The sequence below is a fragment of the Myzus persicae genome, unplaced genomic scaffold, assembly GCF_001856785.1.
Source record: "Myzus persicae strain clone G006 unplaced genomic scaffold, MPER_G0061.0, whole genome shotgun sequence".
Taxonomy (NCBI): domain Eukaryota; kingdom Metazoa; phylum Arthropoda; class Insecta; order Hemiptera; family Aphididae; genus Myzus; species Myzus persicae.
Window position 1 is genome coordinate 245,948 of NW_019101047.1, and position 25,763 is coordinate 271,710.

The following is a 25,763-nucleotide window of genomic DNA, read 5'->3' on the forward strand; positions in this document are numbered from 1 at the left end:
CTATAATTGTATACGTGGTACAAACAAAATATGGGATTATAGGTTTATTTATTAGGTATACTTGTTTTTCGTTAAATTTCTTTTACCAAACAAGTAGCTAGATAATGCGGGATACGGCTATACCTATATGAGACCAGCATAAATGAGTTTACGGATTTCTTTTGAGGTTATTTTTTTTATTTATTTCATTCGTATGTAAAATCCACAAACCATGTATCTTATATCAAAACGGATTAAGATAAATATATATGATGTCGACACGAGCATTTATGTCCACGGCATTAACGGTAACGCCATTTTGTGATTTGCCATTTATAGCTGGGCGTGCACGCATTGCGGTTGGACTAAATCATTTTTATCAGGCGCACGTTTGATGTTTTTCAGTTTTGCAAGGATAATACTATTATTATTACCATAGCCGATGTTTCTCATTTTATTTTGTATGCCAGCCGATTATACTTCTGTAAATATTCGATTTGACTGCCCCCGAAGTCGCGTTCGGTAATTCAGGCCAAGGGAAAAAATGAGTACCATTGGCCCTAATCATCGGTTATAAATTTGATTAGTTATGTAAGCGACTAGCTCATATTATTATTGTAATAAGTAATAACTATGATGATGTTGGTGGTGGAAAAAAAATGAAAATCGCCTCGACGAAGAACAAATACTGTTAAAACGATTTCATGGACTATAATAATAGAATAACGATGCCTGTGTACAGTAAAAAACAATGACGAATTAACACACATTAATCATTATTTGATCGTTTTTGTTGTATTATTTTTCTCGATCTTAACACAACAATAATGATATCGTTTTTGAGGCCACTAAACGAATAGTAATAATAATTACGTTTTGTTTTACTTTAAAACATCTATACAATTTGGGCGTCAGACAAAACGAAAAAAATAATATATTAAATCACTGTGCCTCTAGCTGTGGTGTTCGTACATAATAATATACTTTCGTTCGAATTGGGTTGTTTGCAATTTAAAGACGTCGAGTAATGTCGATATTGTTATGGCGCGCGCGCATTGTACAGTATAATAATATTATAGGCTCTTGTCACATTGTGCGGCGCATCCCCTTTTACGTGGCCGCGCCGTATTGTCATCATCGGTCTATCAGCACGACAAACACTATACACCGGTAGTCTCTTCATCAAAACCAGGATATGATAACATCCACCTCGACGATGATCGTATAATATTTGTCGCGTTGAAAACCGATCGATCAGCAGCAGAGTCGCCGCCGCGGATAACAATAATAAGTAATAACATAATAAACCGTACAAGAAAGCTGTTCCGGTTCGTTAACATAATAAAATCGTAAATTTACAATACACAGGTACGCGTTTTCCATCGCACATCATTATCGTCGCATTGTATACGCGTAAAAAACTAATTAACAAGCGCGCTGTGTGTGTGCAGTGTGTATTTTTCTAAACTCGAGTATTACCCGTGTACTTACCTCGCGTTATATGGACATTATTTCGAGCCAACAAATCTTGTTTGAATCTCATACGGCGCACATTATGTTCCCAAAGCCCTAGGGGGCTTGGAAACTCGCCGTGGTTATAAACGATATCCATTATTGAATATAATATTCTATGGATCTCAGCATGGACGGAAACAGAGGGAAATATCTACAAAATTAGAACGAATGGCAGATATTGAGATAATCTTCGTTGGACCAAATATCCAAAAATGTCCTGTCTCTTGAAAAGACTGAAATGTACCGGATGTTTATGGCAAAATAAGGAGAGCCTATAGTAATAGGACGAGCAATATAGTCACTAAGTAAAGTAGAACACGAATCAGAAGAAGACAGCGACCACGGTATAAAGATATATTTAAATCTGCAGGTAGATAATAGTGCAAGAATTAAAGAATCAGACGACAGAGATCTTCTTCAGTGATGAAGAAGAAAATGGACTGAATGGCCCGTAAAAGATTTAAAATATAACCATATATGGATCGTGGGTATGAGGTAATTATTGTCCGTGGTCAGAGACTAGAGAGGAAGTTTGAGCTGGGCACATAAAGATTAATTGACGAAAAAGAAATGAAAAACAAAAATCGAAATCAAGGGGGGGGACGCGATATCTCTCCCGGCAAGTGATGACGTCGCGGAATGTCGAATACATATCACTGTTGGTGCTCTAATGTAACGCCGCACTGGCTGTCGATCCGCGATCGATCTCGTCTACGATAATCAAACGACAGCTGACTATTGGTACAATACTACAATGTACGTACTGTCGGCGGCGGTATCGTGAGTAATAAATTATCCCAACGGCCAACGCAACAACGATGTTTATTGAACATTCGAAATGGGTACGCGAAAAAGTGGCCGTCGGTGGACGCGTGGGCCCTCATTAGTAGCAGAGTACCGCGGCTAAACGAAAGCACCGGGTGACGTGTGCGCGAGGGTTAGGCTCAATGTCAAAACTAGAAAGTGATAGTCGTCGCGTGTCCGAGACGTGTTCCGTTCGCGTCCGTACAACGAAAACGACGTATCGGGTTACCGCGGTCATGACTCTCATGTCGTATGTTATATTGTATTTGCGTGTACATGCGGCGCGGGAGTGTCAGACTTTCATGTTTTATTTTTATTTTCACGCTCTTATTTCCGTTTTTACAATTTGTCAAGTGCACTCGTATCGCTTTATAAATATGTAAATTCCTAAATAGTGGGTAGATACTTAATTATCGTCTTAATGCTTATATGAATTTGGGGCAAAATAAAAATTTGAAAAAAATCTTTTTGTGTTAACTATGACCGTACAATCGGATAAGACACCATGACTGGTGGGCACGACTAAACTGAATATAATGTTATATTTTTAATATTTTTAAGTTTTAACATAATTAAATACTTTGCTAACAGACACACTAAATGTCTGTTAGATATAAACTATTTTCATTATGAGTGTTAATTTTTGCTACTATAAATAAACAATTACTTTTTTTTGTAACAAATCTAGGCATATACAAAGTATAAAGGAATCCTGTTTTTTGATGGAACAAAAAATAATCTGTGAGACTGATCTTCATCGTCTTCTGGCGACAAAACATGTGTCAATTTGCCCCAAATTATCTATGTCAGTTGTTAGACCTTAGCTTCAAACGATTTTTTAATAATTGATATTTTGGAAAGAAAGTTGGCTATCAGTATTTAATTCACACAATTATTATGTAATTTAGTCATGTACTATTGTCTTTATTTGGTAACTTGTTATTTATTAGGTAAAACTACAAGGAACATTGTACAAGAGAATAGATTTTTTTTTAATCAGCTGGAAAATTACTTTAAGCATACATATTTATGATATTTATGAGTGATAACACGTAGAAGGATTTAAATCGCACAATTTCGGTTTTACGTGTGATAATAAATAATGAATAATGATTATATTATTACATTATTTATATCATGTATAGGCGGTGAAATTTGCATACATTTTTCTTGATGAGTGCCGAACTCTGTTGTAGCCAACTCTCCTCGGTCGGGGATACGATATTGCTCTGATAATAGGATTGAGCTTTCAGTTTCGATGTCTGTCTCCATGATATGATACTATGCAGGTACACCGACACACCGTACCGGAGTTTCTTCTGTTTTGTCTTGAAAATACTGTGCACCATAATAATAATATTATAACGAAGGCACGAAGCCACTTTGCCACGACTGCCGCAGTATAATGTAGGATAATGGATATTATCATTGTTATAAATAGGTACCTACGTAAGACTGACGAATTGTGTGTGTATACTCGCGCGCATATCGTAGGGATCGATCTAGAACGAACTCTATAAGAAAAGAAAAGAAACGGAAAGTGGAAAGTGCCACGGATAATTTTATACGACGAATTCTACCTATATTTATATTTTGAAAACTATGATCAACTAAGGTTGTCGGATACATTTTATAATATGTGTATGTACAGTGTTGTTGCGACAATAGATTATGGCGGCGCCGCGTCGTTATCAGCTCGATCTGTGTGTATTCGTGGAATTGTCGCCATTGTCACGTCCATGCTCGTGTACCAGAGGTTTGTGAGTGTGCAAGTTTTTGTGTTTAATTTCGATCCGGACAAATTCAATTAAATAGGCACAATGAACCAAGTATCGAATTTCACAACGAGCGAGTGTATTATAATATTATATATATATAGGTGATACGCGCTTCACTAACATTTGGTAAATTGCTTTTTATTTTTTCATTCTCTCCGTTTATTATATTTTCTTCTTCTTATTATTCTATTCAAAACTTACATATTTATAAATCCTCCGGCAGTCGCGTAAGGATTACATCTCGGCAGTGACTCGCCGCCCGACGACCCATTATTATTGCACCGTTTATACATACAGATAGGTACAGGTACTTTATTATAGGTATACAGGTACCTATTTCATTTGTGCGTATAATGGATAACTCGCTCTCGTATGTGTGTGTGTGTATATAATAAAATATAATGCACACCAACAACAAATAGGGTGAAAGTGTCGCGAACCGAGTGAGAGTGTCACAACTCACAGCTGCCTGTATCATATTGTATAAACTTTGTACTGAATGTGTGTAAAATGTCTTAATAAGTGTGTGTGTGTATGTGTGATCGGCGGCGGGTGGATGTGTATAATAATATTTAAATCGCTGTATAGAGGAGACGTCGCGCGGACAATAATAATAATAATATTATGTCTCACAGCCGCGCACGGCACACGCCCACGTTTGGCATCATTTTATTGTACACGCGACACGATTGTGCGCTTCGAGACTTTAACCGAATTCTCGTCGACAGACCTATAGTCGCAGTCAGAAGTCAGACATATATTTATACTAATAATATAATAAAGCACCACGTCGAACAGACATGTTACTGAGCTCGCGCCACGGTATAGAATTTTCAAATCATACCTGTCAGCGGTTTCCGATTTTCTGTGCACCATGGAATTATGAATGATTGTACACATAGTAACTACGACGACGGTCGTCTGTATTACGCGTTTTCATACACATAATATAATTACACTATCCCGGTCGGATGCATCTCTGTAGAGGACAAGCTCGTAACGTCACCGCCGCCGGTGTATCATTATACTGTATTTTTTTTTTTTTTATTCGAAGAACGAGACTACGTTTTTACTACAATACTATAATATGTAAACAACCGCGATCGGTGTGGGCGTATTACGCGGGAAGGGGAGGAGATGGGGTAGCGTGGCAACCGCCGTCGTGGTGGAAGCAATTGTGACTATTTACGTAACGTCTATCGGAACTGGATTTGCACTCGCAGCATTATTATATACTATTATCGACGATATAATATTATTAGTACACACATAATATACCTATATTCATATGCACGCACAAACACACGCGTATAGAAAGTAGATCTGCCCGCGACCATCCGTGTACATAAATATATTATTTATACGCACGCGATGGCGCCGTCGTCTCGAGCAGTCTTTATCGATATATAATACCTACTCTGTTGTTGACCAGAGTGTGTGTCGTATAGGAGGTGGGTACTTCGTGCCTATTTATGTCTTATATATATAACATTATGTTATGTGTCGTAAAAGTACTGCAAATACAAATAATATAATGTACAGGGTGATTCGCCGCAAGCTCAAATTTTAATTTTTGAAAAATATATCAATTATTAGGCAAGTACATTAAATGTCTACGTTTGGTATGTGTACACAAAGTTAAAAAACCCAAAAACCGTTCGTTCAAATTAGGATTTTGATACCAGCTACATTCAAATTTTCAAAAAATTCTTGTTGACAAATTATAGTATAGAAAAAGAGGTAATTATATAATTTGGTAAAAATAAGTAGATATATATCGCTACAAAACATCCTTAACTAGTATACAAATCCTATTGGATTAACTTAAACATACGTGGGGTTAAGCATGTTTAGTAAATCATCCTGTATGTAAAATGTAAATATATAGGCGTTGTTCCTCAACTACAATGTCAATATAACCAGTGGTGTATTGGTAAATAAATTTATGGGTATACGCACCTAAAAGTAGTTGAATATATACGATATATATACCTATATATACGATATACCTACCTTAAAAATCATTACACTTAGTATTTAATAATCTTGTATTACTTTATTACAAACACTTACTCTTCGTGTGTATATGTATATGCAGTGGCGTATATACCCCCCTATATACGCCCCCCAGTTCACCCTATATTCACCCCCAACCATAAAATTAATTCATATATACTCAGATACTCCATTGTGTGTAATATGTACCAAGTATCAATGTATTATTTTTTTTTTAAATTGATTCAATTCATATATATATCATAAATAATACAATTTTTTATTATCAAACTTTAAAAAAATTGTACAGTAAAATACTTATATGTTATGTATATAAAACAATAAACAACTATGTTAATAACATATCAAAATTTAAATATTATATAAATCATTTTAAAGAATTAACAATTGTCCATAAACTTCTTTTATAAACATCTGTATCTTCTTCTTTCTTTGTAGATTTTTTTGTTCTGGTATCATCTGCTGATCTATGTTGAACTAACCAACTTTTAACATAGGACTCAGGGCTCCATAACTTAAGTGGGGGTCCATTTATATTTATCAACATCAAATTTGAAATATTAGTTATGCTTAATGTAGACCTAAGATCTGTGCAAATTAAATTTAAAACACTGAAACCACGTTCGCATTCAGCAGTTGAGCAAGGAAAAGTTTTAATACAGTTATTCAACTCTGGAAATACATCTTGAGGGTATTTATCTTCATCAATGTATACTCTCAATCCGCTTATTGCATTATTCTTGTTTAACATGAAACGTTTGCACAAACGTTTGACTTCTTCTTCACCATACCTTATGTCTATATCAACTGGCCAAGTACTTTTATCAAGAACTGTGATGTCTTTCATTAAACTTAAGTCATTAGTATCTTCTAATAATCTACTTTTTAGATTATTACAGATACTAGTTATGAACTGATTTTTTTTAATTGGTACAATTTTTGAATAATTTATTAGTTTTACATTTTTGAAAATCATATCATTATTTGCCACTTCAACTTCTTTCATATGATCTCCTATATTATCTTTAAAAGATTCTAAAATTCTAATTGATCTTTTAATATTTAAATTTGCTTCCATAAGAGTTATTTTTTGTTTTTGAAGATTCAAAGATAAATTAGAAAGTTCTAAAAGCACGTCACACATTAAAGATAAATCATACAAAAATTCAGGTGAACACAATTTCTTATATAAACCCAAATATTTACTTCTTGTCTTAGAATCTTTAGTTTTATCTATAGAAGAGTTATAAAAATGCTTACTTAGAGCAGGAAATGTCTTCCATACTGCATTGACAGCTCTCCAGCTGCTTGCTACCCATCTAGTATCAAGAACTCTTCCAACTTTTACAAATATAATATTCAATTCATTACAGACATCTTTAATTTCATTAGTGTTTTTTGGCGAATTATTATACAGAACATAAAAAGAGTCGATAAATGATTTAAAATGATTAATAGAGTTTAAATCTTTCATTGTATCATTAACAGCAAGTTCCAGCCTATGGTTTAAACAATGCCAGCTAAATATTAATGGATATATATCTTTTAATCTCTTTGCAACTCCTGCCTTTTTTCCTAAAAGGACACTTGCTCCGTCACTGACAAAAGATATCCAATTATTTATTAAATATTCATTATTAAATCCAGATTCATGTAAACAATCAATAAGCTGGGTAACTATATTTTCTGCTGTTTGATGTTTAAGTTCAACAAGGGCTAAAAATATAAAAATAGGATCTTCAGAAGATATAGATGCTTTAATATATACAACCATAGTAGATTTTGTACTCAATGTGGTTGATTCATCAATCAAAACTGATAATTTTGAATTAGACTTAACAATGTTGCACACTATTTTTTTTTTCATTTCAATTGCTATGTGAGATATAATAGAAGTAGATGAAAATCTTGAATGAAGCGTATTCCCAATATCAATACCATTAAGTGCTTGCAACTCCAAAAGTTGAAAATGATCATTGTAAGGTCTATTATTTTTTGCTATATAGTAAGCTGTTTTAAAGACTGATAAATTCTGAACAGAAAGTCTAGTTTTTTTATTATTACTAGTTCCCCCACTAATAAGACTAAGAGACCACTCTGGAGATATTTCAAAAGCAGAATTATTAGAATTGTGTATATTACTAAACTTTTGGCAATTGGAGCAGCCAATTTTACCATTGTGACAATTCATCCAAGCATATTTTTCTTTTTTTGATTGCCACTGCTCAAAGGTCCAATCCTGTGGCCACTGAGTTACCTGAAATTATTTAGAGTTCTATAAAGAGAGTTCTATATAGAGTTTTCTTATAGTTCTAAGAAAAAAAATATATATTGTTAAATATTTTACCAAATCTTCATTAATGGTTTTAGTAGCAGAATCTAATGTATAGACAACATCATTATTGACTGTAACTTCCTGTAAATATAATTAAATAGTTTCATATTTGATATTATAAACTTAAAATATTACTAATTATTAGTAATTAGTAACATTGCTAGAATAACTATCACTGACCAATAAAATAAACAACAATTAATAAATTTAAACTAATTTTACACACAGAAATAAAGAACTTATATTAGGTACTGTTTAAACAAAAATCTTAAAAGGCAGTTTTAATGTAATTCTTGTCAGTTATGTAAATTAATAAATTAATTATAATAGGTTACATTAACAATTTAATAACTTACTTTTTTACTTTCTGACGGATTATTAGTTATTGCAACTTCATCATCAGTTGGTGTTGGTTTATGTTTTTTCGTCGACGGCACAGAAAAATAATTAGTGATTTTTTGTGAAGTAGCGGTACGTTTATTATCCATTATCGATCATATAATATTATAATATATTTATATATAAAATATTTTACAAAATTAATAGAATTAATATAATAAGAAACTAATAGTTCGATTTTATAATTTGGTTATTGGATGACAAGTAATAACACAATAAATCAACAATAATTATTTTATTATTATTCCAATTTGTCATTATCATTTAGTTTGAAATTACGTATGTTTATTGTTTTATATTATCAATAATCGTACACGATTTTTTGACTATGGATCTATTTTTAACTATTAGATTAACCATACACGGCACACCGCGACCGATTCAGTGTAGGTAATAGGTATACACGATAAAGCAGTGGTTTACAATATATTTTTGAAACTTAGTAGGTACACAGTTTGGGAACCGCTGTACATTGATTGTATATACGCTCGGCAGTTTCCGATCGTCTTCGCAAGAACTTGTAGTAGGGTAAAATTTAATTATTATTTTTAAGTTTTTACTTTTGTTTGGTGATAATATGACTAAATTGTCTGATGATAAATTAGAAGCGTGCGTATACCCATTAATGACTAATTTTCTTAAAGGTATACGCATAAATCCAAAAATAGGGATCCGGGTATACGACGTATACCCGCGTATACCCTCCAATACACCACTGAATATAACTAGTATTGTGTTTGATTTTTTGGAAAAATAAAAAAAATAAAAAAGGTCACGCCGCAATAGTAACTGGAGCACGTCTTCTGTTGTGCCACCATCATAACATTATGTACATAATAATATATTATATATGTACCTATAATATAATGTTAAACCGTCTTCGTCGCACGACCGATGACGATAAGACTGAATATTAAAATAATAATATTATATACGGTGACGATCAGAAAAAAAGTGTGTTAGCTCGGTTTCCGACACGATTCCGCTCGTGTTCGGCGCGACAGTCGAATGCGCCTGAGACGCGTTTCGATGGATATCTGGATTTCGTCGTTTGTATATTATATTATTGTTACACTACGCGATGCGCGCGAACGCGAACAACGCGTAGGCACATTATTATACCGGAAAGACTGTTTTTTTTTACTTCTTCATCTCAGCCCCCGGAATAGCCATTATAATGGGATTTCGTCTGTATCCGTCGAACTCGCATCTTTCAGTTTTCACACGGATTGTCGCGGACCTCTTGGTTCCTTGGCAGTATGAATAATATGCTCTTGTGACTACAACACTTCTATGGATCCATTTCAGTGCACTGAAAAAAATGTATGAGCCAGTTTATTATATTATGAGTATAGTTGCAAGCAATTTTGTAACAATTTTCAATATTATGATTTTTGTTTCCTCTTGGACTATTTTATACGTTTCGCCGTCGCTCTATATTATAATAGTACATTCATATAGACAATATTATATTATTATAATAGTTGTAAACGCATAATGTTTTGAGGGGTAACAGACCTGCCCCGTATCCGGTTATCACGAGTAACAATAACCGAACGTATATTCAATTTATATTTTATTTTAAACAAGAATTACTCAATGTTCGCCGTTTTCGGTCTCGCGGGGAAGAACTCGTCTCGACACCATTGTTGTATACGTACCACATGTGTACCGTGTCATTCTTACGACACCAGTTATTAATCGACCGACTTACATGTTAATTATTTAACGTTTAGTGGGAGTATAATAATTTAATACCAGCCATTCGTCATCGTTCAAACGCGCTGCCTCCGATCCACACGCCCTTATAATATTATTTAAATACCTACATAATGCGTTGACGCGTTTGCGAGACAATTAAATAATCCGTAAGAAACTATACACACACACGCGCGCGTATCTGTTATAAACTATAATAACATATAAAACGATCAGGCGGTGGATTTTCGACCTTATACGTGTCTATGTCGCCTGGGCTGCTCTCTTCAACAAAGTCGTCTCGGGAAAACGAATTTTTTCGTATCTGTTTCTGTTGTTACGATTTCGAAGCTCGTATTATATTAAATAGTTATGTTATACCTACCTATAGGTACGAACAAAGAATACGTCATCCACTTTAACTTTTTATCGTTTCCGATTGATTAGACGAAATCGGCATAAGTACTTTAATGTAATTATATATTATTATTACTGATTTATGATATATGTATAGCTTCTGCAAATTCTATAAAAAAGTATTACGCCTTCCTACATAGATTACGCAAAAACGGTTATTATACGACTTTTCTAGTTTTTTTTTTAATATTTTATTTGATAAGACGGAGCAACAGACAATGAACAATTTTGTAGCAACATTGTATATTATTTTATAGAAATTACGAGCATGATGCAAATTTTGCGGCTATACTCCGAAACCGTTTACCGTTGTATTGCGATTTTTCAGTATAGGTACTTAGTGCGTTTTTTTAGCGCATTGACTGGCTACAGTGCTCACTCACATTTATCACCAGTCATGAAAAAAATTAAACATTGTATTGTATGATGTCGTTCGACCGTGTTTTTAACGATGGGTTTGAACTGGTGCTCAGAATTTTTGTCGCACACAACTTTTAAACATTTTATAACAGCACTTATTGGGGGACGGCGGGAAACGTATTTTGTATTTAATTGCTACACAAATTTTGTTGGAAAGCCGATTCGATTGCCATTAGGGGTGGTGGTTATTCGTGTGTTGCTATGGGAGGAAATGCCACTAGGCCGCCCCTTTTGCCCACCCCTATACGGCTAAAGGTCCGCCTATGGAGTCGGATCGATATACGACGGCGATGGTGTGGCGTCATTTAGCACGCCTGCATGTGATAATAATATCTACTTATAGGAGGTACTATAGTAGGCAGTATATAGGTACAATATATAATTGAATAATGTAACACACTGCTTGTGTACAGCTGCAGCAGCCGTTTGTGACCCGCGTTATTCCGTCTTCATTATAAATTATAATATATAATATATAATATTATGTACACCCGCCCGCATTATATGACGACGATTCATCACCGTCGCCGTAGCAATGATATTATATGATGTATGACTTAAATATTTTTTATACTCCCACGCCGCCTCTCCAACATTTTCCACTTATACGTATGCGCTTGAGTATACGTACTATAATATATTGTAATAAGTCGTTTATTAACTATACATACAACGCCAACCTGTGGAGTGTGCCTTTACATAATGTGTATAAAACGTGCGTGTGCATCGACTGACGACTACATTGCTGTAGTGTGTGTGTCTGGTGTCATCGTTGTCATCATTAGCATAAAAACCACGTGTGAAAACTGCAGTTATATAATTTACAAATACATATTTTACTGTACATTTATGTGGTATGTAGGTAGTGAGTAATGTTACTTACTGGTATATACGGCTTCATATTTGTACATACTCGTCTGTGTGTCATATTATAATATTACGTCCCGGTGAGATTCCGCGTGTCTATAGAGCTTTGTAAGATAATATACTCAAGTGTTGTTGGCTGTTCCGGTGTTTTTTCTTGTACATCACACTTTTGAAAAAACGATTTGAAGTTTATAAAAACTCCAAGTCTATCATATAAGTGCTTACCTACCTTCTATACCGTACTCACTCGATAATATAGTCTCCAACCCGTAAATTAAATATTTAGATTATTGTTTCTTATTGTAGGTATTATATTATTATCGTCTAACATCTAAATACTTAATTGTTGGGTGTATAACGTTTTGTATTGATCACAATAAAAAATAATACAAATTTAGACGGTACCTATAGCAGAAGCCAGCTGTACAATGAATACGTATAAAGGTTGCATATTTTAGAATAATTTATACTGGATATGTTATAAGGACGATACCCAGACAAACGAAACCATGCAAATACGGTTAACAGAATGCTCGTCTCTAAATGTGGTTATACATAATATGTTTTTTCTTAACAAAATAGTTTGGCGTGAAACAAAACCAAAGTGTTTTGAAATTGTTTACAATTTGTAGAGGGAAATTTTATTTGTGTTAAAGCGTTTTCCACTAACTTTGGATAATTTCATGAAAAATATAACAAAAAAAAACCAAACTTCCTCGTATTAACCTCGAGGGACACTTACGATCACTTATCACTATATATATATATATATATCATGTACATAGTAGTAACTACGACTTACCAATATTCAATATAATATATATTCGCAGCGATGACATCCCGTTCTGCACGATGGTCTTTCTCTTCAGGCGCTAATAACCCTCGTGCGTAGTATATTCGTATCTTTCTATTTTCCATATTGTATAAGAGTATATGTAGGTAGTAGGTACACGCTTCGTTTTGGCGTCACATTTTTTCTTTTCCCTCGATTCACCTCGTGAGTGACCGAGAACATGCTCTCAAACCTTTTGAACCTGCGGTAACCGTATTACATATATTATATAAATTTATAATATTATACATCCGTGTGCGTAGTAAGGTCCTATATCGTAGACAAACCGGTCGTGACCTATGGTGCTTGAAAACAAAGTTTTTTTAACGGGCTCCCGTCCTTCAGCGTGACGACATGAGCATGACACCCGTAATTATTATTATTAAATCATTGTCTAAAAATACACTTAAATAATGTATATATTTTAATTAATGATGATATATTATGGATTTACATACGATTTACCTGCAGATCGAACAGAAAGTATCCCAACCGTCAGTTATTCCCTGTTGCGCTCTTCTATGAAACATTGCAACAGATGTATATCTATGTGTAGTGTGTACATAATACAATCATTGCAACCTGACTGTATATGACGATGACACTGGCTGAAAATCTTAAAATTATATATGGTCGACTCAATCAACGTGTCATTTATTATAAGAGCGAACCGACGCGGCGATATAATATACAGATACATTAATCGAGAAAATAACTTTTCAATTATATTTAAATACCTTATATTTAATATACAGATATATATATACATATATATGTTTAAAAAAATACGATTTCGATCCACGCTATTAATCATTGTACTATATTTTTTTCTCCGATCCCGCGCACTGTAGGTAATAAGTATATAATGATAATAAAAAAATAATATATGTCTATCTGCAGGTCTCCGGAGTCGTCGGTACACATTCATACACATAATATAGCCGCTCTCAGATTATTATCATTATTATTGTTATGTATATATTATAATAATATACACTCGCGTCTCGCTCGCATAGGGAAGGAACATGCAATAATAACGTCAGCGGTCGAACGGTCATTAATATGAATTATTACGCGCGTAGTCCTGTGGTCGGCGGTGGCTGTAGACACCTATATAAAATAATATCTGTGTACACCACGATCGTCGCTAGAACGTTATAGGTACCCTTCCGTACGGAGTGAAACAGCGTGTAGAAGTAGTAAATAGTAATAGCATAATACAGTATTAGTAGTAATATAGTGGCAGTGGTAGATTATGTCCGAAGATTCTATATTCCTCTATATATACAATAACGATATATACCTATACTGCAGGATACCTAATCTATATATGCATACGAGTATATAAGTTACATATTATATATTATAATAATGTGTATGTGTGTGTGTGTGTGTGTGTGTGTGTGTGTGATGTGACTTGAGGGCATTGCGTGATTACGTTTTTGACCGTCAAATAATTTCATTTATTATTATTATTATTATTATTATTATTGGTGGTATCTATATTATAGCTGCACGTACCTTCAGTACTTTCTCCGCACTTAACCGACTCGAAACGTTTTCGTTTTCTTCGTACACAAAATGGACCCTGCTTTTACCTGTAAACACATACGCGGTAAACTTACTTGTTATTCGAGGGTATCTATACCACGCTAAAAGTTTTTGAAACAAAACGACGTACCGGCTACCGTCTTGATTTCATACGCCGGCATGTTGTTTGGTCCCGACAAAACTAATTTCGATTTCGGATTTGGATTTGTGTAGAAGTTCTGGGTCTATTATTATATAGGTACACTTCATGTAAACGGCGTCTTTTTCATTCATATTGGATCTAAATCTATACTATCGATCCGGGGCATGTATACTTGAAACTATTACTTCCGCTATTCGTCAACATATTGGACCATCATCGGCCGATTACCAGATAATAATTTAACAAACCTAACCAACGATCATTTATTTCTTCCAAATTTCCGTAACCACAATTCTGTCCTATACTATAAGCATACTGTCCATAAGAATAATATATTAATATAGGATAGTAGAATACAATTAATATGTGTGTACGAGTCAATTATATTGAATAGTAGTAATGTTCGTGAAAAACCACCTATATATTGGTGTAGTAATTCGCGCATTTATGTATGGTCTTTCGAGTAGTTAGGTTCGCGATTGCGAATTTGAAAGTTTTGTCTTTTAGTAACACAATACTTATGCATATTATCGTAACACAAATGTATGTATTGTGTATACTGTATGGAGATATGCGTCGTCCGTGCAGTGTGGATGGTGGGGGGAAGTGATAAACAGTTACGATGAAAAATGTAAAAATTATATCTTTATGTTAATCCGTAGTATATATTTGACAACAATCTTCAGGTCGACTTCAGCCCGTCTAATCGTTCCAACGTCTGTTGGTTAGGTGTATAGGTTCCAGTTTTCTTTCATCTAATCGTGTCATTAAAATATTAAATATATTTTCTACGAAATCTAGTAATAACACTAACGCGGTATATAAAAAACCGTCCGACAAAAATCGAACCTCTGTGTATAAAAATGTATGTATAGGTAGAAGGTTAGGTGCACAGAAATATGTGGAATGTCTACTTTTGTACAAACGGCTCTTAATTAAGCAACGCGTATACATATAGATAATTACGGTGATTGGATTTTATTATGTTAAATAACCTTCTTTTTTTAAACGTTTTTAAATAAACGTAACGCTTGCATAGAAGGTTATTTTTATTATGCGGTATACGTAATACGATAATATATTACTCATAAATAATTATTGATTTAATTATTACCATAATCTTCCGGGATTTATTTATAAAATAAAATTCAGTTTTACACCACACGTTTTATTATGTATCTACCTATACTATTTATTACTACTTTTAATTTTTATTGCAATACAATATTAATAATAACCATACTTTACAATTACGATAATAAAGCACACGATATTTATTGAAACATTTTAAACGAAAAAATATCTCAGGATTATAGTTATGTATTTTGAACCGATCGAATTGCCATTTTAATAGCGTGAAGCTATGTAAGTAATCTAATAATAATAATAAGAAACTAAGTTCAACGTTCACGGTTAGTAATTATGTAGCGTTTTATTATATTTGGAGTAACCGTTAGAATAATATTTGTTGATCGTTTCATTGTGCCCGTCCCGTCGTACTATAACGTTTATCAAGACAAGCACCGTCGTTCTGGTATCGTATTACCCAATTACCTTTAAATGCAAAATTTAATTGATATATTATAATAATTGCGTAATATAATAAAATTGTTTAAATCTACTCTCTTGAATCTCTTGCGTTCATTTTGGCGATTGTCTGAAAACTTGATTTTATACTATTTGTGTTATTTGAATACCAATAGTAGGTATTATGTACGATTTCAGACTTTGCTAATTATTCTTTATTTATATTCGCGATTATCCGTACATTATAAACAATATAATATGAGTAATATGACTTCGCGATTCGTGTAAAACATATATTAATTTCCAAAAAATAACTTTCTCCGTTGATCATAAATCATAAGCTTCGGCTACGAAAAAAACGACAACGTTCATATTTATTTATAACTCAAAATATGAAAGGGAGTATTCTAATACGAGATAATCGACGTTATTATTAAGGTGTCAAACGATAATGTACACATATCCTACACGTCCGCGTTTTAAAACTATGATATAATAATAATAATACACCATCGATGTTCGTACGGATAATTTGGAAAAAAAAGCATCGCCAAGACAACACGAAAAGCCGTCGCGTTTAGAGTATTTTTTTTTCTTTTTCACGAAGTGTGTGCGTATATAGGGTGGCAGGTGCAGTTTGTCAGTAATATTGTGTTAATATTTCCCGGCGATGGCATACAAATAATGTTGTGCTCGAAATAAGTGCATCGTATGCAAGTACATAATATGTTATAAATTACATATTATTCGACAGCACGGGGGACGGAATTAATAATTATTATTAAATAAAACTTGAAAAAAGTCACGTACAAGAAGTGTTCTAAACGCTATACCACAGTAAATGGGAAACGGTTTTCGGCGTATACAACTGAGGGTGAAAGGGCATAAGTCACCTGGAACTACGCACCCCTCACTACCTAGGGTATTATCCGTTTCAAGAACTCGTCTATCTGCAGGAATTAGGATTGGCCGTACTGTCGTCTGTCGGATGTCGCTCCCGCAACGTCTGTGGCTTTTGGGTCAATCTCGTAAATGCGTGCAAGTTTTGACCGACAAAACAACAACTGGCCGGATTACTGCAAAGTGCAAACGCTATACTTACTACTACAACAACAACTGTTTACTACTATTTACTATTATTTTTACTACTACTACTACTACTACTACTACTACTAGTTACTATACCACTATTTACTACTCTACTACGGCAGTGCGCGCGCTACACTACGACGCCGACGATGGGCACCGATGTGGAGCGGCCGGGCAGGCGGCAGCAGAGCTCAGCGATCAGTGTTTACTGTTTCAGAATTCAGTCGTCGTCCGACTGCGGTACCGGTAGCAAGTGTGCGTGTCCGTTCTCGTCACGTTACGTTTCGTTTCTTTTCATTTCGGTGTTTAATCCCTCGCAGTAACTAACCGGTTGTCGGTCGTGCTTTTAAATTCGAACGGCGTGAGTGGCGTGGAAATATTTAGCGCGCGCTCGTCTGTACGCGTGTGTAATGTGTGCTCGACGATTTGGGTCTTTTTGACATCCAAGCCTTTGAAAACGGCGCAGTCGAATAGCAATCATGGTATTCGGAAGCGGAAACAAATTTCGGATTAAAAGGTACTTTGACGAACGGTCGTTGTGGGTTTGTTTTCTACCAAATTCAACATTACGCGTTAAAGCCCCAATCGCACACGATTTACGATTCATTTTCTTAAGTGTTTTTAGTTATTATTTGTAAATGTACCTATATCGAAAACTGCGAATTTACGATGTCCGATAGCTTTTGATCGTGATAGTCATAATTTATTTTAGTAATTAATTATTTCACGATTGCATAAAAGTAAATTGGAAACATTTAGATGATTTTAAGCGTGATAATTATTATTTTTGTCATTTTTACAATCTTTCAGAGATTGCGGTATCATTGTTATAACGTTAAGATCAATTTTAACGAGTTTTTATTGTTATTGAATATTTCATATTTGAACAACGATGATGACGATCGCAAACTATCAAGAGTAGGTGTGCTTAAATCCACATTCAGTGGTGTCAACAAAAATGAATAGCTTTAACTGTAGATGTTAAACAAAAATTATCATTCATCATATCCAAAAACAGTACAATAAAAATTATTGTGATAATTAAAAGTTATAACTGTAACTGTTCATTTTCTTAGTTGTATTTCTGATGCATTATGCTTATGACGTGTTATCTGCATTATTAATTTTGGAAGTAAAACTTCTAGATAAACTAAAACAGCTGTCGTTCAAATGAACGAGTTTCGCAGAAGACCGTAAAGTTCATTCGATTAGCATTAGTTTTTCTCCTTAACGCAAATGATTAGAAATAATTAAATAATTATATATAGTACTTATGCAAACACTTAAATCATAATTTTAAGCTATTATCATCTCGTTGAATAATTAAATTATTATATATTATCTGATACCATTTTATTATCACGCTCTACGTTTATGCTTTATGGATTTTAGAATTTATTTTATGTATATTGCATAATATTAAAATAGATAATGCATTCTATTAAATTCACTGTATTGAGTTATTTATATATAAATATAAATGTTATGTGTTTATTTCCCATATTAAGTTTCTAGGTTAGGTTTATGTTTCTAATTTTGTTCTTATTTCCTTTTATATTTATTATGTGACGATAACGAAATAGTTGTTATCGTAATATCTATTTTCTTCCCATATATTTGGCCCCAATTTACCATATTCCGGTTCTTCTTATGATGAAATAATAAAATGTCTATGTACTATTGTGCTGTGCTCGATCCAAATACATTGATAAATTTAATATTATATGTCTTCCTACTTTTGATTGTACCGCACGGACTGAAATAATCGGGTCTTGAAAATATTTGTTTTTGTTCTCCTACGACTGTCACAATAATGCGCTCATACGCGATAATAATTGACCTGACATGTGCACTTTTTACCTTGTACCAATTCATACACACTCGCTGAAAATTGTAATATTATAATCGTAATATCACAAGCGTCTTCGTCGAAATCATTATCTCTTGTTAATAGTGTCAAAACACATTATTTGCTTGTATTTGGTTGTTGTTTGCCGTCAACAGTAATGCGAATTGTCGTATTGGACTTGTGAACATATTATTATTTATTATGCTATATTATATGGTAATTGTATACACCTGGAGAAGCCGTAAAACGATACTTGATACCGAAATCTGTCTGGTGGTGGGGGGAGGGGGGAGTGGTGACGAACAAAAAAAATATATTAAATAATAAAACAGTCGTGTTATTAAGTATAATATAATAATATAATTTTTGTGTTTCTATCTGGATGAGCGAGTGTTTGACGTGACGAAACGCGACGATCCCACGCGAAATTTAGGCTGCCGCCCCATTTCACAGTACTTTTGCGCCGAGTACGCCGTGACCGAGAATTGCCTAGAAATCTGTTGCAAGGACGAGTGACGACACCGTTATCGCGTGTTCGTCTCCTCGAATGGTTATAACTTAGAGCTTTGACGTCGTTTTCGCCAGCCGGGAAAGGAACCAGTTTCCGTGTCCCATGATATAACATAATATGCTCGTAATAAATAATAATAGCTAAAAAAAATTCCCGTGTTCAAAATTACGCTGGTGAAAATCGTTGAATTATTGCATCTCTCGCGCACATACTGCGGGTTCCCGATAATTTTTTTTCACTACATTACTATTATAAACTATTTTTTTAAAGTATATGAAACTATAAATTATACGCACCCGGCTCGACGGCGTTGGTATCACATCGTGGCCGTAGTCGTTTTCGTTATCTCGGTCCATTTAATTATAACGACGTGTACGGGCCGATATTATTTATGTGTTTCATAGTGCACGCCCAAGACAACCGCTGACCTCTGCTTCCACTCCACGCCGCGTTATTTTTTATTTTTACTGAAAGCGACTTTTGTCTATTCTACGTGTATAATATGACAATACAATGTTTTCCGTGTTATCCGTAATCAAAACAAAAACTGAATGTATGAAATATCTATTCATTTTTTAATTAAAAACTTGTTTTTTACCTAAATATTTTGGGGTGTAGAAACTTTATATTTTACAAGACTTGTTTAAAAAAAGCTTAAATTTTGTATTCTAACTTATAAGTCATAACTTCATAAGTTATAAAATATGAATTCTAATCAATAGAAAGTACCTATGTGTGACGATTTAAATTTATTATTTTTACATGTTAACAATGAGTTTTTACGCATTTGCCAAAATAAGGGAGAGTAGATCTTGGACCCTATAAAACTATTAAGTGCCCCAAAATTAAGTCCTTTTCAAGTAAATGCTAAGTAAATATCAAGGTAAATATCAAATGGTTCTACAATTTTGAAATTGAATGCAATAGTGATATTGAAAAAAAAAATCATTTAAAATGTTATTTTAATTTGTGGTGCAGTATTAGGTGGTTAAAACATAATATAGTGGGTAAGAACTCTATTTTCTTCCGTAGAGAATAATATAAGAGCATAATAAATAACCCGACCATTAAATATTTTACCATAGATACCTATAACGTCTGCATGTTCGATTAATAGATATAAAAATATAAAATAGACGTTGAATGTAAATTATGTATTGATGTAAATAATAATTGTATTTGTATATCAATAACCATTGATGAAGGATGCGAGACTTAACATTATTTAATCAATATTATAAGTGACTTAAGTCTCCTAAAAAAAATTGGCCTATTTGCGAGTGTAGAATGTACCTACGTATAGAAACGAAAAATAATTTCCTCAAGTTACCATATCTAATAATAAGTACCAATATCCTATATGTACTCCGCGAATGGCAAGAGACTATAATGTGAAAACTGTTATTATTTTCTGTTATACTATTTTTTCGTTGAATGGATACCTTACTCCCACCTCATCTTCAACGGAACACCGTTAAATCAGGACGTTTTAACGCGTACGACACAATATTTCCATTGTGCGCAACAGCATTCAATGCGTTTTTGTAACTCTTTTCAACGAGATAGTGTCTGTTTGGCAAAGAGATGGGCAATTAAAAATCGTCAAAAGAATACAATATAATATGAAAACGTTCTCTCAATAATTATTGTATCCGCCGCCGCCACTTTTTAATTGCTACTGTCGTTTTCTCCGTTTTATTCGCGTGGCATTTGCGACGGCAGTGGCGGTGCAGTGTACAGAAATACGAAAGCGGAAGACGACGACCGATGATTTACTTCGAATGACAATCGTTAACCCGATTGTAGGGCAACGGTTACAGTCGGTCGGTCGATCGACACCGATTCCACCGCCGCGCACCGGCTGTCGTACTCGGAGATTTGCTCTTGAAAAACCGGTAGGCGAGACGGAAATGCCGCTGCTCTGGCTGCTTTTGGGACCGAAACTGTTTTTTTAAATTTTTTTCGCTCGTGTTTCCTAACCGTTCGATTTCTGTCGTTTTGGATAGATGAGGTATAGGAAGCAATCAATTACTAGGTATTAGATATCATAGCTCCTACTTTTAGGTACCCGATTATCGACTGTTGTAGTTTTTTACGTTGACATAATATTAAACTCATCCGCAATGCTTGCCATAGAAAAAAAAACCGTTTGCGCATCCTTAGAAATTTAAATACTGGACAAAATAGGTACCTCCTATTTAATTTTAATTATAAATTGAAAGTCATCACGAATGTTTTTTTCAACACTTGTTGGTTTCGATAACAGAGTAACAGTAATTACATCTTTAAACCTTGTTTTCGAATTCAAAGGTTCTTTTTAATTAATATTTATAATGTTATAATTAATCTTATTTGAGTGTATGTATCGAAAATGATAAAAAAAAATGCATTAATTATAATTTATGAGTAAATTTAATAATTATTCTTATTTGTGTATACGTATGGTAAATTATGTATAGTATGTATGATGAATAATTTTTGTGTTAAATGATAGTCGGGTAAAAGTCCACCGTAATAAATACTTTGGTATTTATATCAACTGCATGTATTTTTGTTCTTATACGTTGTGGTTAAAATGTCATTTTATGCAGTTACACAATAACATTGATCATTAATATTATTTATTTTTTTATTGATGGTAAAAATATGTTGGAACAATTGTGCTATGCAGAGTTGTAGGCTTTTTTGTAAATTATAATTTAATTGTGTTATTCTGTCAACAAATGTAAATAATCAACAAAATAACATGTTTTTTTTTTTTGTCAAATCCAAAGTGAATTGAATCTTTTTAACAATAATATCAAATTGTTTTTTATTATTAAAAAAATAACTGTTCTTTAGTGTCTTTAAAAAAATATAAACGTAGTAGTTACATTTGACGTGTGATTAATCATAATATTATTATTATAGGTATGTATTCTTAGTTTTATTTTCATTTTAACGGTGTGTATACACTGTATTTTTATATTGTATGTGTACCATAAAATTACCAAATATTGTATTGTTCCCAATACTTGCTTTATTTTAAACGATATTATTAAAAAATCTGTGAACATTTCACTGTAAGTTATGTATGCGTTACACACATTTGACTCGGTGTGTCTAATAATACTTGTGTCCCCTCTTGTGCGATCATTGGCGCAACAAATAATAAAGAAATAATAATATTATTCATACATTAGGTCTTAGCAGCCGTATTTTTAAAAGTACAGAAGTGGCGTGGTTCGCTCTCGTTTCGCAAACTCCCCCGCGGTGGCGTCGGGTCAACATCATTCGACCTACGGCCCCTCGGCCCGCGCACTACTGGTTCGCCGTAATCGTCCTGTTACGTCATAGGTGCTGTTATGATAGCGATCAACGTGTGCACCCAAAGACTGAGATTTACCGATTGCGCAAAATGTCAGTAGCCATACGGCAGCTATCCATTGTCTCCGTCTCTTTGGCCTACCCGCGAGTGTGATAAATCGGATAGGACCGTTATGACGTCTAATAAAGAAAATGCTATCATCGTTATTATTAATTTTTATAAAAACAATCTCTGGAAAAAAATTGTTTAGTCATCGGAAACGAATAAAAAATCCGACCTGTCAACTCCAATGATTTTTAAGTGTAACACGGGCGAATGGCGAATCAACGATTTATTTGACCGATATTGTTTCGTTTGTGATCGTATAATATTACAATTATTATTGTTATTATTACTGTGTGCATGTCGACTAGTACAACGAATGCATATTATATTATTATTATTCATCAAAGATAAAGAACTAATCACGAGGAATGACGAAATGTCCGTTTCCTATATTTAACATTGCATTGCAATATATTAACATAATATTGACGCGCGTCTGTATAATATAATAATATGTGAGCACTTTCAAATTATTATTATTGTTATGCGCGCCCTAGATATCGATCATTGTCTTGTAAAATAACAATCAACATGCGGTTATTATTGGCGTTGATAAAAATATATCTATCTGTAGCAATCTACATATTATGCACGTACACTATTATATTATATTATTCCCTTTCATCGATAATATAATATTATGTTCCTTGTGTAGTTGTGTATCTCTAGGTACATAAACTTATAACTGAATATATACCTATTGATAATACCTATCGTATAAACGTAATTATACGTCAAAAATATTGTGGCGTGTGTATTTTCATTTCGTGTTTCGTGTGTGCGGTCGTCGTCGTTGTCGCAGTCTCCTCACCTCCGCCTCACCGGCCATCGTAACCTGACCGGACGCGTAGAGTTCGCCGGAAAATCATTGGTAGTCACCGGGTGTTTAATAATACATTATTTAATAATAATAGTCATAGAGGTAGCAGTTTATCGATTTACAGTAGTTGATGTATATTGTGTGCTGTTATTGCCGATGCCGTGTCTATTTCCCCTCGACTCATATATCGATCGTCGTTGATATAGTCTTATAGACATTTGATTTTTTAAACTTGTATGTAGCGACGTCATTTGCTCTGCTCCAAAGCAGAAAAATCAACAATAAAAATCTAGGGGGCAACAATCAATCGTGTTTAAAAAGTGACCGGAAGTTTAAAAAAAACCGCAACTAACCAATAGTTATCGTTTTGTGAACTCTTCTATACTGGTTTTATTGCTATTTTATTCCGTTATTCCTATAATACAACTCAACTACTACCTACCTACAGTATAGGTCCTATACTAATGATCTGTGATAAAATGGTATCTTCGAAGGTATTTTTGAATAGTGTGCTTACGTTTTCCTATTATGGGGGCTACTGTTATTGTATTGTGTGAATTCATGCCGTTTTGATGCATAATATATTATTTTATTGACGTGTAGCGCCAAATGTGTGTTGTCACTTTATCGCTGTCGTCTAGGAAGTTTGAAAAATAGGATTTTGAAATTATATACCAAACATTATTTATCGATGTTATCATTGTCTTAGGGAAATGACTAATGAGTAAGATGAGTCGGTTCCCGCATAAATGCATTACGTAATTTGACGAGTATTTTAAATTTTGGCGCGTTTCATTTTCCACATCATGTTCCACTGTCATTATTATTGTTATTCGTAATAAATCAAAACTTACTTGTATTTCGAACCGCGGACGATAATGCATTAATATTTAATATTATTATCATGTTGCCAAAATTAATCTAAGAGTGATGGTATTACAGGGGTACACAATGTCACAATACATACATTGTCGGTTCGACGTGCCTCAACACAACAGCAGTCGTCGAAACACAAAATAGTCCGTGTATACGATTCTCTTTGGCAGTCTGTGTAAAACACGAGTTTTTCTCATTTTTTTTTGTCAATCCGATGCCAAGGACGGACACGTACGATACCGACATTGCACGTGTTGAAAAAAAAATACTACATCCTTGAAATTCTTTGACAACAATCGGCAGATCCATTTTATAGAAAATACAGTACATCAGATTTAAAAATTCAATAATTTTCTACCCATAGGTACTTGGTAGTACAATGAAAATGTTATACAACAGCTTTGAGAGATTGATATCAATATTACCTACCTTATCTAGGTACGGAAATTTATGTGTTTTAGAATAATTTATTTCTGTAGTATTTAATATTTATAACGTTAGACGAAACGCGTATAATAAATGTGAGTGCATGAAACAGTAGCGAAAAGAAAAAGGTTCGTTAACTTGTAAAATATTACACACATACGCCTATTGTATGTGTGTGTGTTTATATATATATATATAGGTTTGATTGACTAGTCATTAAAAATAAAAAAATAAAAAATAACGCGAGACACCGTATAGTAGTGGGCAGGTTCTCGGAGACGGCGGTGGTGGCAGCGGATGCGGTTCGATGATCGGCTGCCGGCCCTTCTTTTTCTTCTTCCTGCCTCCTTTCGTCTTCTCGGTCGACGTCGTTTCTGTATGTACTGTTACGAGGCCCAGTTACCTGACTGTACGTATGCTCGCACGCACTCACGGTCGCATGTCAATAACACGAATAAAGTTTCATGGTGGAATCTCGAACTAGTCTGCATCTTAGCCTC

At 33.9% G+C, this 25,763-nt stretch overlaps 2 protein-coding genes across 4 annotated transcripts in view; one reads left to right on the plus strand and one right to left on the minus strand.

The window, feature by feature from the left end:
• Nucleotides 1-25,763, plus strand: part of LOC111027502 (protein Shroom) — a 174,373-nt gene that overhangs the window by 121,273 nt on the left and 27,337 nt on the right. The window lies entirely within an intron of this gene.
• LOC111027504 (E3 SUMO-protein ligase KIAA1586-like) lies at nt 6,421-9,541 on the minus strand. The gene is made up of 3 exons (XM_022305897.1): nt 8,784-9,541; nt 8,440-8,508; nt 6,421-8,349 (listed from the first exon to the last, which is right to left on the minus strand). The coding sequence occupies exons 1-3, from the start codon at nt 8,913-8,915 to the stop codon at nt 6,460-6,462; spliced, it is 2,091 nt and encodes a 696-aa protein (XP_022161589.1). The 5' UTR covers nt 8,916-9,541; the 3' UTR covers nt 6,421-6,459.

Bases quoted from the DNA above. Each gene is read 5' to 3' on its own strand.
- LOC111027504 (XM_022305897.1), bottom strand. From the start codon at position 8,915: ATGGATAATAAACGTACCGCTACTTCACAAAAAATCACTAATTATTTT. The intron at 8,509-8,783 runs GTAAGTTATTAA...TTATATTTACAG, and splicing joins ATCCGTCAGAAAGTAAAAAA to GAAGTTACAGTCAATAATGA. The intron at 8,350-8,439 runs GTAAAATATTTA...AAATAATTTCAG, and splicing joins AAACCATTAATGAAGATTTG to GTAACTCAGTGGCCACAGGA.